Source organism: Cyprinus carpio, chromosome A8 (assembly GCF_018340385.1).
Source record: "Cyprinus carpio isolate SPL01 chromosome A8, ASM1834038v1, whole genome shotgun sequence".
NCBI classification, from domain to species: domain Eukaryota; kingdom Metazoa; phylum Chordata; class Actinopteri; order Cypriniformes; family Cyprinidae; genus Cyprinus; species Cyprinus carpio.
Genome location: NC_056579.1, coordinates 81602 through 96489, shown reverse-complemented (window position 1 = coordinate 96489; position 14888 = coordinate 81602). Strand labels below are relative to the sequence as shown.

The 14888-nt window shown below is 36.1% G+C and overlaps 1 protein-coding gene and 1 pseudogene across 1 annotated transcript; one reads left to right on the top strand and one right to left on the bottom strand.

The window, feature by feature from the left end:
• The first annotated feature begins 278 nt into the window (after nt 1-278).
• LOC122134178 lies at nt 279-8171 on the top strand (annotated as a pseudogene).
• A 2891-nt stretch (nt 8172-11062) lies between these two features.
• Nucleotides 11063-14524, bottom strand: LOC122145983 (tumor necrosis factor receptor superfamily member 14-like). Its single transcript, XM_042763003.1, has 9 exons — nt 14408-14524; nt 14075-14164; nt 12943-13068; nt 12694-12849; nt 12465-12549; nt 12235-12389; nt 11634-11647; nt 11343-11399; nt 11063-11173 (listed from the first exon to the last, which is right to left on the bottom strand). The coding sequence occupies exons 1-9, from the start codon at nt 14451-14453 to the stop codon at nt 11063-11065; spliced, it is 840 nt and encodes a 279-aa protein (XP_042618937.1). The 5' UTR covers nt 14454-14524.
• Nucleotides 14525-14888: the final 364 nt, after the last annotated feature.

Below are 14888 nucleotides of genomic sequence, written 5' to 3'. Positions count from 1 at the left end.
CTCTCTCTCTCTGTTCGCACGTCCCGTTTTTTCTTGATTTATCATTTGCCTTATCATTAGTTGTTTTGCCTTGATTCTTTATTTTTTCTCGTTTTTTTTTGCCTGGGATCTTTCTTTTTTCTTTTCGTCCTTCCTTCCTTTCACGGTTCAGAGGCTTCAGGGTGTCTTTTATTTTGATATACGTTATTTTCCGGTGTGAGTCGAGAGCTGTTTTCAAGTTGGTGGATAATAAAAATCGATGTGTGCTGAAGAAAAATATCTCCGACAAAGATAGTTCTTTGAGGTGTGATGCCTACAGATAATCGTGATGGAGGGGGTAAGTTCGTCCGTAGCTCTGCGTCTACGCGTTTAACAGCCGCGTGTGTGTTCTCGTTCGGTCGTTTTTGTAAGCTTATCCAAAATGGCGAGTTGTTTTTGGTGACTTGTGGTCGCCAGCGAAATTGTTAAACGTTACCTCAGAGAAACGCGCAAAAAACAGGACGGAACAAATTTTTTAAAAAGACCTCAATAGAAACTCGAGTTCTTCGAAAAAAAAAGGTTTCACATAATTGCACAATAAATTATGTGGACAGATGACTGACAGACTACATCTGTTAAATAAAATATTCAGAAGATGTTTAATGTCTACAATTTTACACTTGAATATTAACTAGGCTAACTTACTTGGCATTGGAGAAGTAACGTTACGGCGTTACATTTGTGTTCCATCCATTATTTTTGATTTTTTATCTATTAAATTAATATGACATTGGTCGATTACAGAGGAATGCTTAACGTTACAGATTAAAAAAAAAAAAAAAAAAAAAAAAAAAACATTCTCTAAATAATGCAAACCATAAGCGTCAATTATTATTCACAGTTTTGGGATTATAATAAGATGTTTTTGGAAGAAGTATATTATGCTCTCTAAAGATTCAATTTATTTTAAATAATAAATAATAATACAATATGAACAGTAATACTGGGATTCTTCTAATTATAAAAAATAACGGTTTTGTATTTTAATGTAATTTATTCCCAGCAATTAGCCTTGCGTCTTCAGTGTCGCATGATCATTCAGAAATCATTCTAATATGATAATTTGGTAGTCAAGAAACAGTTCTTATTATTATAAATGTTGAAAACAGTTTATTATGTAACTGTTTCATAATGTTTAACTTTTTTTGTAGAAATGTATATGTGTATGTATATGGGAAGTCGTTGGCCTAGTGGTTAGAGAGTTTGACTCCTAACCCTAAGGTTGTGGGTTTTCAAGTCTCGGACCGGCAATACCACGAAAAAAAAAAAAAAGGAGGCTGAGGTGCTCTGAACCCCCAAAACTGCTCCCCGGGGCGCTGCAGTATAAATGGCTGCCCACTGTTCACGGTTGTGTGTGTGTGTGTTCACTGCTGTGTGTGTGCACTTTGGATGGGTTGGTGGTAAAATTGCAGAGCATGACTTCTGAGTAACCATACTTGTACGTCACGTCACTTTCATATACATATATACACACACACACACTGCTGTTCAAAAGTTTTTTAAAGAAGTCTCTTCTGCTCTTCATGACTGCAGTTATTTGATCAGAAATACGGAAAAAAAAACAAAAAAAAACTGTAATTTAAAATAATGGTTTTCTATTTTAATATACTTTAAAATATAATTTATTCTGTGATGCAAAGCTGAATTTTCATCAGCATCATTACTCCAGTCTTCAGTGTCACATGATCCTTCAGAAATCATTCTGATATGCTGATTTATTATCAATATTGGAAACTTAGTTATGCTGCTTAATATTTTTTTGGGAACCTGTGTACTTTTTTTTCAGGAGTATTTGATGAATAAAGTTAAGAACAGCATTTATTTAAATAATATATATTTTTTCTAACAACATGTCTTTATTGTCACTTTTAAAAAAAACATTAATTTAACAACATCCTTGCTGAATAAAAGCCATGAAATAAAAGCATTCATTTCGCTCAAAAAAAAAAAAAAAAACAACAACTTGACCCCAAACTTTTGAACGGTAGTGTTTATTGTTCTATTTTGAATAAATGCTGTTCTTTTTAACTTTTTAGTATCACAGGTTCCAAAAAATATTAATGTTTCCAGCACTGATAATAAATCAGCATATCAGAATGATTTCTGAAGGATCATGTGACAGTGAAGACTGGAGTAATGATGCTGATGAAAATTTATCTTTGCATCACAGGAACAAATAACATTTTAAAGTATATTAAAATAGAAAACCATTATACATAATGTATGTGTGATTGTGTGTGTTTTTTTCTAGTATAATAGAGTTTGATCTTTTTTTCAGTCCTTGTTAGTTTTGATTTGTATAGTATTTTTCATAGTTGACAGAATATTAAAGCTAATTTTGATGCATAATTTTTTCTCCATCTTCCAGTGGAACAGGAGTCTATTACCAAGCAATGCCTGCAGTGGGACCCGATGGGAAAAATGTCATGAAGTTGATTCCTGTCCAGAAAGTAAATGGACACTTTTATCAGACACAGTTTAGTGCAGAAAGAGACAGTGTGGATCTACAACTGAAAGCCAATGCAAAACCCATTCATCCACCTGCTGCCTCTTCATCTCAAACACAGACTCTGCTTCCCTCCCTTCAGCCAATAGCAGATGGACGGTATGTCCTGAAAAACCCTTGCCACAGGTCAGAACTGTGTCTAACGCTGTCAAAACTCAGCACGGTGGAACTAGTAACCTCATTATTCACAATCCAAAGCCAGTGCATGTTCCTCTTTCAACACACTCGGTTTCCCAGTATTCAGTCCAGTTACCTCCTCAGCCCAATGGACGGGTCATGGCGGCGGTCCAAACATTGCCTGTTACCGTTAAGTCGTCACCTGTTCTCCCAAACGGTCATTTCCTGCAGATCCCTGCGAATGCTAAAGTTAGGACTCTGCCAGCCACTGCGCTCCCACAGTCCATCAAATATGCCGGATAATGAACTCTGTGAGTAACACCCTTAACTTGAAAATGGTCCGCCAACTGTTGTGCTGGTTTCCCCTGTGAACTCTGTAAAGCTAAATTCTGACCAGCAAGTGGTTTCGGTTACAAAGCCAAGTCAAATACAGAAGACCCTGTTTCAAAATCTCCCTGCAAACTTGCAAACGCCTGTTTGTGTTCCTAAAACAAATGAAGAAGGGAACACTCCCATTAAATGGGTCGTCCAGGAGGGGACAGGTGTATCCGCCCCCTTGCCTTGTACCTGTAATGACACCGAATGTCAGCTCTGACACCAGTAAAGCAGGCAAGTATGTCAACTCAGTCGGAACGGTAAATGAAATCGCGGCAAGCAAACCTACACCTCCTCAGACCAGCCAAGAGAAGATCACCCCAGGCAAAGACAATGCCCTGGTCATGTGCAATGGGAAGGTCTACTTTGTGGCAAAGAAAAATTCAGAGATTGCCAAGGATGTGATGATCAGTGAAGGTGGTAAGAGGGGGGTTGTCAGCACCTCTCCTGCCCTGCCTGCCAGCTCCGCTCTGGGGTCAAACTCTCCTAAGCAAGACCCAAAAATAAATGTTAGTGAAATCATTGATCTCTGTGATGATGAGGAGGAGATGTCCACGTGTCTGGGAGGTGCCCCGGGAAATTTGCCAACACCGAGTCAAACAGAGGTGGATGAGAGCGATGAAGACTCTAATGTAATATTTGTGTCATATATTCCACCCAAGTCAGAGACTCGTGCTGGTGATAAAGTGGAGAAAGCCGCCTCTCGGAACAAATGTGAGGAAGTTCAACACACAAAGTCTGTCTCTCAGAACGAAGGGGAAAAACTGGCACACGCAGAAATGGAAAAAGATGGTGGTCCGAATAATCCTTCGCCCAAAACGGGTGAGGAGATGATGGATGAGCAGGTTGAGGGAAATGAAAGAGCTGAAAGGAACTTGAGCTGCCTTTCTGAAAATGTGAATATGGAGGCAGATAAAGACGTGGAGAGTGGAAGTCCACCTGAGACGAGATGTCAAGATGATGTAGCTGTCGCTGAAACTGTCAGCATTTTGGAACCACCCCAGAGTGCCTGTATTCGAACCACTAATGATACTGAAAAAGGTAATATACCACAATTAAACATGTTCTATGTGAGCTGTAATGAAATAACAAATTTCACTAGGCTGACATTTAATGCATTCTTCTCTCTTCTGTCACAGCACTTTGAAAAGAGTCAGCCCAAGAGTGACTGTCAGCTAAGAAAAGAATTTGGCATCACCTCTGATGTACAAATTTGCTTGCAAAGAACAAAACTGACTATGAAGCCAGATCAACTGACAGAGAGACTTATCATAAACAAACGCACATTAGAAGGCCTTCGTAAAGTGATCCAGGAGTCAAAGTTGCAGTCAAAAATACAGCAAATGATGAAGGTAAGTTACATATTTATGCATCCAAATTGTGTCGTAATGTACAGTGCATGTACATATTTCCTTCAGCAGTGTTTATCAGACTGGGGCTGTGTATTACAGAAGACATTATTTTAATATATTTCTGAATCAGTGTTGTTGTTAACTAAAACTATTAAAGATTAAAAAAAAAGCTGAAAAGCTGAATTCAATTAAAATATGAATATTAGGTGAAAATCTAATAAAAAAAAAAAAACTAGAGATGCTGCCTTTGCGACTAACTGAAAATAAGTTAAAATGATTAAAACTAAAATAAAAATAAAGCTAAACAGATGTTAAACTAATAATGACAAAATTTCTGAAATGTAAGCTAAAATTAAAATGAAAACTGGAAATATTAAAAATAAAAGCAAATTAATTTTTTTTTTCATGAATTAAAGACCGCTCTAGCTTGTTTGTTCTTGGAAAAAACACTTTCCTAATTTAATTGATGGATGAAGCTATTTAAAAAAAAAAAAAAATCATGCAAAGATTCTCTCTTGTCAAACATTTTTCAGTTGTTTTGGAGGAGATACTTAATTTTCTGTAAAGTTGCTTTGCAATGATTTGTATCGTAAACAGCGCTATACAGGTCCTTCTCAAAATATTAGCATATTGTGATAAAAGTTCATTATTTTCCATAATGTAATGATAAAATTAAACTTTCATATATTTTAGATTCATTGCACACCAACTAAAATATTTTCAGGTCTTTTATTGTTTTAATACTGATGATTTTGGCATACAGCTCATGAAAACCCAAAATTCCTATCTCAAAAAATTAGCATATCATGAAAAAGGTTCTCTAAACAAGCTATTAACCTAATCATCTGAATCAACTAATTAACTCTAAACACCTGCAAAAGATTCCTGAGGCTTTTAAAAACTCCCAGCCTGTTTCATTACTCAAAACCGCAATCATGGGTAAGACTGCCGACCTGACTGCTGTCCAGAAGGCCATCATTGACACCCTCAAGCGAGAGGGTAAGACACAGAAAGAAATTTCTGAACGAATAGGCTGTTCCCAGAGTGCTGTATCAAGGCACCTCAGTGGAAAGGAAAAAGTGTGGCAAAAAACGCTGCACAACGAGAAGAGGTGACCGGACCCTGAGGAAGATTGTGGAGAAGGACCCGATTCCAGACCTTGGGGGACCTGCGGAAGCAGTGGACTGAGTCTGGAGTAGAAACATCCAGAGCCGCCGTGCACAGGCGTGTGCTTTTGAACCAGAAAACAGCGGCAGAAGCGCCTGACCTGGGCTACAGAGAAGCAGCACTGGACTGTTGCTCAGTGGTCCAAAGTACTTTTTTTTTCGGATGAAAGCAAATTTTGCATGTCATTCGGAAATCAAGGTGCCAGAGTCTGGAGGAAGACTGGGGAGAAGGAAATGCCAAAATGCCTGAAGTCCAGTGTCAAGTACCCACAGTCAGTGATGGTCTGGGGGGTGCCATGTCAGCTGCTGATGTTGGTTCACTGTGTTTTATCAAGGGCAGGGTCAATGCAGCTAGCTATCAGGAGATTTTGGAGCACTTCATGCTTCCATCTGCTGAAAAGCTTTATGGAAAGCTTTCAGCATGACCTGGCACCTGCTCACAGTGCCAAAACCACTGGTAAATGGTTTACTGACCATGGTATTACTGTGCTCAATTGGCCTGCCAACTCTCCTGACCTGAACCCCATAGAGAATCTGTGGAATATTGTGAAGAGAAAGTTGAGAGACGCAAGACCCAACACTCTGGATGAGCTTAAGGCCGCTATCGAAGCATCCTGGGCCTCCATAACACCTCAGCAGTGCCACAGGCTGATTGCCTCCATGCCACGCTGCATTGAAGCAGTCATTCTGCAAAAGGATTCCCGACCAAGTATTGAGTGCATAACTGAACATAATTATTTGAAGGTTGACTTTTTTTGTATTAAAAACACTTACCTTTTATTGGTCGGATGAAATATGCTAATTTTTTGAGAGAGGAATTTTGGGTTTTCATGAGCTGTATGCCAAAATCATCAGTATTAAAACAATAAAAGACCTGAAATATTTCAGTTGGTGTGCAATGAATCTAAAATATATGAAAGTTTAATTTTTATCATTACATTATGCTAAATAAAAAACTTATACCAAAAAATGCTAATTTTTTGAGAAGGACCTGTACAAATAAACATGAATTGAATTGAAGATACTGTGAGAGTAACAGCACTGAATGCCACTTTGTTCAATTGCTAGGTTCCCTACACAAAAACCGAGGAGGATGAAGGCCTGAAGGTCAAAAGAAAAAAGCAGGAACATGATGGGAGTCAAGATATTCCCTCTCTAAACTCCACACACATTTCACCTGCCTCTAAATGTTCAGTTGTTCCCATGGAAAAGAGTTTGTCTTGTCAAGAAGAGGTCTGTTCACCAACAGAATCTACAGCCGATAAGGTTCAAATGCAATCTGAAATGCCAGAAGATTGTACTGGTAACACATGCTGTCTTACTCCCTCATCCGAACAAAAAGCAAAACAGACTTCGAGTCATCCTTTATCACCTTCCTCTTCAAGGAAGACCCCACTGCGCTCTATAAAGGTTAAGATGTGCACGGCCTGTCCTTGTGGGACTGTTATAGGGGCTGCAGAAGCCACTTCATCCCTCCATTCACAAGACAGACCGAATCCATGTACTGTTGTTGAGTCACACCAAGGGACAAGAAAAAAGCTGCTTGAATAAAACCCCAGGAGAGAGAGTCACCAATCTCAGAAACTTCAACCAACAAAATAAAGATCTTGTTAAGAAAGCAGGGAAGAAACGGTCATCAGGAAATCCACGTAAAAACAAAGCACTGTCAGAAAGCTCTACTAGTGACACGTCACACAACATCTCCTCACCTAATAGTTCAGTGAATATGTTATCATTTACTTCCTCTTCATCCAGTTTGCAGGACTGCAAACAACCAGATTGAACTTTCCTCAATCAGAACAGAATGTGGTAACATGACAAGCAGCAACACAGATGCTGAAACATCACAGCAAGACACCAGCCAGGTGCAAACAGCACCAGACAACCCCAGCGTGTCGTTCTCTAAGAAACAGCAAGGTCATAAAATAGACAAATTTCCAACACAGTCACTCTACACGTTGGAGACGCTGGATGCTGAAGAGATAAAACGGCGTGAGAGAATCAAACGTTTGAAGGATCTCCTGAAGGAGAAGGAGGCCGCGCTGGAGCGGATGCAAAGAAGCATGAACATTTAGTCATGTCTCTTACTATTTAAAAGACTTCAGAGACTGTACACTGCATGACACTGAATATGAATGGGAATACCACCAATTATTGTACAAGAAAAAAAATGTATATGGTTTGTACACTGTTTCTACACTATTTACTGTTTTCCCTTTTTAACGTTTACCAGATCTGTCATAAGTTTTATTCAGACTTTGCCTTCTTAAGCATTGTGTTATCTTATTTATAATTGTTTGTAGTACATTTAAGCAACTTTAGATGTCATCATATCATTTTTCACATCTTTGTATGATTTATGTGCCTTTATCAATACTTTGTTTTCTGAGTTAAATTTGTAGTTCAACAGCTTCATTTCATAACATATATTCAGTAAGTAATTCAAAAATTATTCATAAATAATTTATATTCTGTAAATAATTCAATGCACTTTTGGAAAACCTTGTTTGCAGTCTAGTTGAAACTTTTTGACCTCAAGAACCCAGTAAATATTCTACATTGTGAAAAAATGAACATACTGGTTTAATTATTCTATTTTTATAGTCATCTACAACTATTAAACTTTATGAAAACATTGCTTGCATTCTTGCTTGTTATTTAGTGAGTTCCAATTTCATGCTTTTTCATGCTTCAGATCCCTTAAAGTTGCTTTGCTCAGAATTGTAATTATTTACTTTTAAAATTCTTAGCCTCTAAATGTATAAACCCATGTTCAGCTCAGCTGTCATGCTGTATCACACTGTAACAAAAAACATGCAGGAAGTGTTATATCAGATACCTAATGGTGCAAATTATTTGAAAATCAGACACTGGATTTGCCATTAACCTTTTATTTGAAGTTATAATGTACAGCATGTTTTGTAATGCAACAAATGTTCTGTTGTGTTATTCATATGTAATGGACATATTACACTAAACTCAATCAACGTAAGAGTTACTGAAACACCCAATGATGACTAAGGAACATCATCAGAAATCAGTCTCAGTGAAATCAAATGACATAGTCTTTAGAGGGATTCTGTTCCACAACTGATTTAACATCCACTCATTTTGTATTTCAAGTGGCCAGATTGGGGGAATGATTTGGATATGTGTTTAGGCAAGCAAACACAATTTAATACATTTACATTTACATTTAGTCATTTAGCAGACGCTTTTATCCAAAGCGACTTACAAATGAGGACAATGGAAGCAATCAAAAACAACAAAAGAACAATGATATATAAGTGCTATAACAAGTCTCAGTTAGCCTAAACACAGTATACGTAGCAAGGGCTTTTAAATAATATAATAAATAAAAAGAAAACAGATAGAATAGAAAAAGAATAGAGCAAGCTAGTGTTAGAGGTCTTTTTTATAATTGTATAATAAATGAAAAGAAAATAGGATACAAAAAGATTAAAAAGGTAGTTAGATTTTTATTTTTTTTTAAATAGAATTAGAATAGTGAATGAAAAAGTAAGAGGGTCAAATAAAGATGGAAGAGATGTGTTTTAAGCCGATTCTTAAAGATGGCTAAGGACTCAGCTGCTTGGATTGAGTTGGGCAGGTCATTCCACCAGGAGGGAACATTTAATTTAAAAGTCCGTAAAAGTGACTTTGTGCTTCTTTGGGATGCACAATCAAGCGATGTTCACTTGCAGAACGCAAGCTTCTAGAGGGCACATAAGTCTGAAGTAATGCGGTTAAGGTTTTATTTAGGGTGATTGTCTGAGTGTTATTTTTACGTTGGACTGGATTAAGCATCATTCAAAAGCAATAGTTTCTAATTAATGTCACTGTAGAAATGTGATAATCACTGCCTGCCAAGGTAATTGAGTGTGTCCAATAATGGGGATAAAAAAGTAATGAAATAAAATATACTCTTCACAATTTATTCTTAGAAATAATGCTGTCTACATATGGTCTTAAAGAAACAAAGCTTTATTTCCAAGCATATATACTGTTGCTCCAAACAAGATGATGCATTGTAATGCATTGTTTAAATGCAATATAGTATAAAGTGACGTGACATACAGCCAAGTATGGTGACCCATACTCAGAATTCCTGCTCAGCATTTAATCCATCCAAAGTGCACACAAACAGCAGTGAACACACACACACACACACACACATACTGTGAACACACACTCGGAGCAGTGGACAGCCATTTATGCTGCGGCACCCAGGGAGCAGTTGGGGGTTTGGTGCCTTGCTCAGGGGCACCTCAGTCGTGGTATTGCTGGCCCGAGACTAGAACCCACAACCTTAGGGTTAGGAGTCAAACTCTCTAACCACTAGGCCATGACTTCCCCAAAAATAAGGGGGTCGTGACTATTACAATACAATATATTGTATTGTAATAGTAATTGTACACATCAGTTTATTCTAATGATTTATGCTACATTAAAATAAGAATGTTTTATAAAAGTCTAATATAAAAAAAACATTAAAAATACAAAAACACTTTGTACTACACAAAAAGCATTTGTTAAACATGTATTGTGTAGATTAAACTTGATCACTTAGGCCAACAATAACACCAAATGATAATCATAAGCTCATCGCTTAACATAGTGATGCCATTTGCGCAGCAATTCAACCTTAGCTTACCTGCACACTAAACACAACTAAAGACTGATGGAAAGACTGAGTGATCTTGTTAAAGAACGTTCAACATCCAGAGAAACAGTTGTAGTTTTGAATACCAGCACAACTTGTTTTCAACTTGTTTCTCAGCTTGATAGATGATCAACTAAAGGTTGACCTAATGCTCTAACTGGGCTGTGTGATACTGGTAAATGTGGCCACTATAATGTCTGCCCATTTTTTCCTAAGTGTTTAAGGTCACTTTATGTTTGTCCCTGGAACATACAAAAGACCACAACATTAGATAATTAGATGTAGTGCGCAGACATAAGGTATAAAACCAAAGGAACATAAAAAATACAATCTTTAAAAAAAGTCAACACAAAAACAAAGAATTGGAATTAAAACTTAAGAACAGTCATCATAAACATTAAAATCCAGTTAAAGCACAGTTTCACCAGCACTGCCTTTATAACAGTAATCATCAGTACAAAAAAATCAAGACAACTATGTCAACTTCTTGTTAATGCTCAAATAAGGTCAAGTATTAAGACCACTATTGTTACAATATGCAACAATACATAGTGCTTATATAGAATAAAACTTTTGTACAATTGAGGCTGATTTGTAAGCTGATACTTGTATGTGTATGTGACCTTTCCTATTTTAGCTGTTCTATCAATCACTTTTTGCAGTCAAGACGTTGACTTCGAAATACAACCTTTGTAAACAGTCATTGAGAAAAAGTGTGCACTAGCCCTGTTCTCCCTACAGAAGTAGTTGGCCTTCTTACAATATGGTATTTCAAAGGCAGTCTATTTATTGTCATGTCAGGGATGAGTAGGTCTGTCTAACTAATAAAAGCTTGCTGTTGTTAGTTTGTCCTCCTAGATGTGATTTACACTGGTGTGGTTGAACCTGCTCTCACAGTTCTCAAGGTACTGAGGAACTCAAGCTTCTCCACCACGTCAAGGTCACAGCAGACGGAGAAGAAAGCAACATCACACTCCTATAATAAGTGGGTTGCTAGAGAAACAACAGATGGTGTGACTGAGATTCTTGTGAATCAACTTGTTCCTAAATTTTCCTCCCTGTCAACAAACAATTTGTACACATATTAGGTTTATTATAACTTTGTCACCTGAATGACTAGACTGAAGAAAGTGTCTACTTCTTACGGTGTGTTGCTTTTCGGGTTGAGTTGTAATTGCTGGATTTGTTTCTTCAACAGGATGCTGTTAAGTGCAACAACAACCAACATCAGTCAATATTGAGGCAAATCGTTATCATGAACTTTTCAAGACTTTCATGAACTCAAAGAACTCATAACAGAGCAAACTATTTTTAAAGAATTAAACATGTGAAGTATAATATATAGTTCAGTAGTAATAGGAGATTAACCTAAATTAAATTGTTGAAAAATGCAGCATCACACATGACATTTAAAATAAATAAATAAAAGGACTTACTTTAAGTTTACAACCTATAAAACATAAAAAAAGAAATTATTTGTGGTGATTATAGTACAATAGTACAATAAACACAAACATAATTAGTACATTCTGTAACAGGACAAAAAACAAACAAACAAACAAAAATAAACTCTTAAAACCAAAAGTCTCTTCTTAAAAGAACACTTAAATTGTGGGTATATTGTGTATTGCCATTTTATGTATATTATTTTTATTATTTATGTTTATTATTTATTTATGTTATTATTATTATTATTATTATTATTATTATTATTATTATTATTATATGTATTAACATTTCTTACCCTACTTACAAGCTTAATGAGAATAACTAAATCTAATACAAGATTCTGTGATGTTAAAGTCTTTTTAAATAAAATGTATTAGGCTGATCTCTATACTAGCAAGATTACAATTTTATCACAAAACATTTAATAATGATTTAATTCATTAATTCATTATAATCTTTCATTTTAATAATCACCAACAAAACCACCAGCATTTGGTAAGTTATTTGCTATCCAGGTTACTTTAATCAAACCATTCTGATTGCACTGTGTGAAAAATGAAAACTCAGATAAATCCTGCATGTACTCACTTGTGCTCTGTGGGGCAAGGTATAGAATTATGTAGAATAATGGTGTTAAAACTATTGCAAAAATGAGACCATATCTTTCCCGTCTTTTCGGTATGCATGTGACATCTTTAACAGAGCTGCCATTTTCTGTCTCTCTTTCATTCCTAGATGAACAACTGAGAAAAAATAAACATAATTAACAGCAGATAAAAATGCAAATACTGCAGGAAGTAGAAATAATATTTACTTACTCTGTCCATTTGGTGCAGTTCAGACCTGATGGAGAATAAAACCCATGAGGGCAGTCCGCACATACTGTATCTGATGTCTTGGTTCCTGTAAGCAGACACAGAGTATTGTTAAAAAAAAAATCACCTGTTTGGGTGAACCATCCCTTTGAACATTAAATCATGAAAAATGTAGGATTTTTTTAATAGGAATATATAAAAAATTTTTTTTTTTAGTATTCTGAAACAATACCAGGTGTTTTTGTTTCTTGTCCTGGTTTGCAAACACTGTGTTTTTGAGCATGACTGCACTGTAAATTTGAGAAATCAATGCAGTAATATCCATCAAGTACAGCACAGATGGTGTCTTGTATTGTAGTGCATTTACGCTGGATGTAAAGACCTTGACCTAAAAGAGGACAGCAATACATACATAAATAATACAAGAAAATTACACATTCTGAAGGTTTAAAAAAAAAAAAAAAACATTAAAAATACATACTTTCATCACAGTTTCTGCATGTGAAACATTTAGGAAGGCCATTAGGTTCACTAATGAATGTTCCTGGAGTGCAGGGTTTGCATGTGGTACTTAAGTCCCCACTACAGTCCCTGAGAACTATTGATCCTACAAACAACACAAAGTAACAGTTATTTACTTCTTAATCTTGGCGTTGGAAGACACCAGACCAGACATGTAAGGAAATAATGCAAATGATACAGTTACAAGTGATTCTGGTGGCAGAATTTAACAAGTATAATAAACTGTCACTGGCCGTAAGCAAGGCATGTTGTATAATGATAAGAAATATGTCTGTATATTTTCACGAATATATAATCGAACGTGTTTCACTTAAGTGTTTTCATACTTCATGCAGAGATTCAATTACTATACAAAACACGTTTACTCTGACCCTATGCTTCAAATGGAGCCCTATAAATAAAACATGCTTCACCATCGACCTTAACAGAGAAGCAAGTTCTGCGTGCTTTCATCTCAAATGCTGTGGTTGATGCGAATATAAATCATTAGGTCATAACTTTTGGCAGGTTATTTGATTTGCGTTTTTACGTAACAGACAGGACATGGGTGGGCGCAGGAAGAAGATACATCCCTCGCCAACGGTGAAGGCAGAATGCGCAATAGGTGATTTTACCCAGAAGAAAAACGAGTGATCAAAGGTGAGTACAAGGAAAGATTTAAGCTACGAATGCAGAGGTGAATAACTATTATCTTAATGTATTTTGGGGGAAAATTGTATATAAATAAAATAAACCCTGATTATTTCTACAAATGCATATTAATATTTTATCTCTAAAATTGTTAGCCTATATTAATATTAAATTGTAATAAAACTAATAAAATACATATCGAATATAATTTACGAAAGAAACCAAAACAAATAAAAAATCTAAATTTTCCAGACAGTTGCTCCCCGTGTAGACAACTTTATATATCGCAAATGAAACAGTGTATTTAAAATGCGTCACAACGTGCTCCTTACATCCGGTGTACATGTAACTACAGATTTTAGGTATCTATCGAAATAGAATGAAAAAAATGTTGTACGTTGTAAAACTATATCAATGTTAGAATCACTTATTTAAAATGTGCTTAATGATTAGGAACCTACCAATATTGCACATGGGGCAACATTCTCCAGCTGCTGATTTATATTCACTCGGGCCACAAGCTTTTCCGAATGGGAACAGTGTACAAAGACCTGTTAGGAACAAGAATGCGCCAATTTAAGTACCAACTACGCCATTCAAAACTGTCATGATTTCGTGAACAAATTTTTTTTTTTTTAAAGAATATTTAACGATTTTAACTTTAACTTTTGATTCATCGCCAAGACCTCCCCCTTTATGTAGTGTTCCCTTTATATTTATCTTACTTTCTATTTTAATGGCGTTTTGACTTTTCAAAGTACAACACAACCGGTTCACAGAGCGCTTCGCCTTACCGAAAAGAAATATCTCATGTCGTACGGCTTGTAAAAACCACACCATCTTTATCCTTGTTGTTTTAAACCTCCATTTTGAACAGCCGATTTTAGCAAAATGGAGTGTTTTTTTTTTTTTTTTTTTTTTGAAAGCTAAATGAGGAATCGTGGACTTAAAGGAGTAGTTCACTTCCAGAATGAAAATTCCGTCATCGTTTACTCACCCACCACTTGTTCCAAACCTGTGGAGTACCTTTCTTCTGTTCACCACAAAATAAGATATTTTGAAAAATGTTAGTATCCGAACAGTTGATGGTCACCATTGACTTTCATACTATTTTTTTTCCTACTATGGAGGTCAATGGTGCCCAACAACTTTTCTGATACTAACAATTTTCAAAATATTTTATTTTGTGTTCAACCATCCTAAGTCCACAAGACTGCAAGTGCACATGGAAGTGTGCCATTTGGGACAGGGCCATAATTGTCATGAACACAGTAT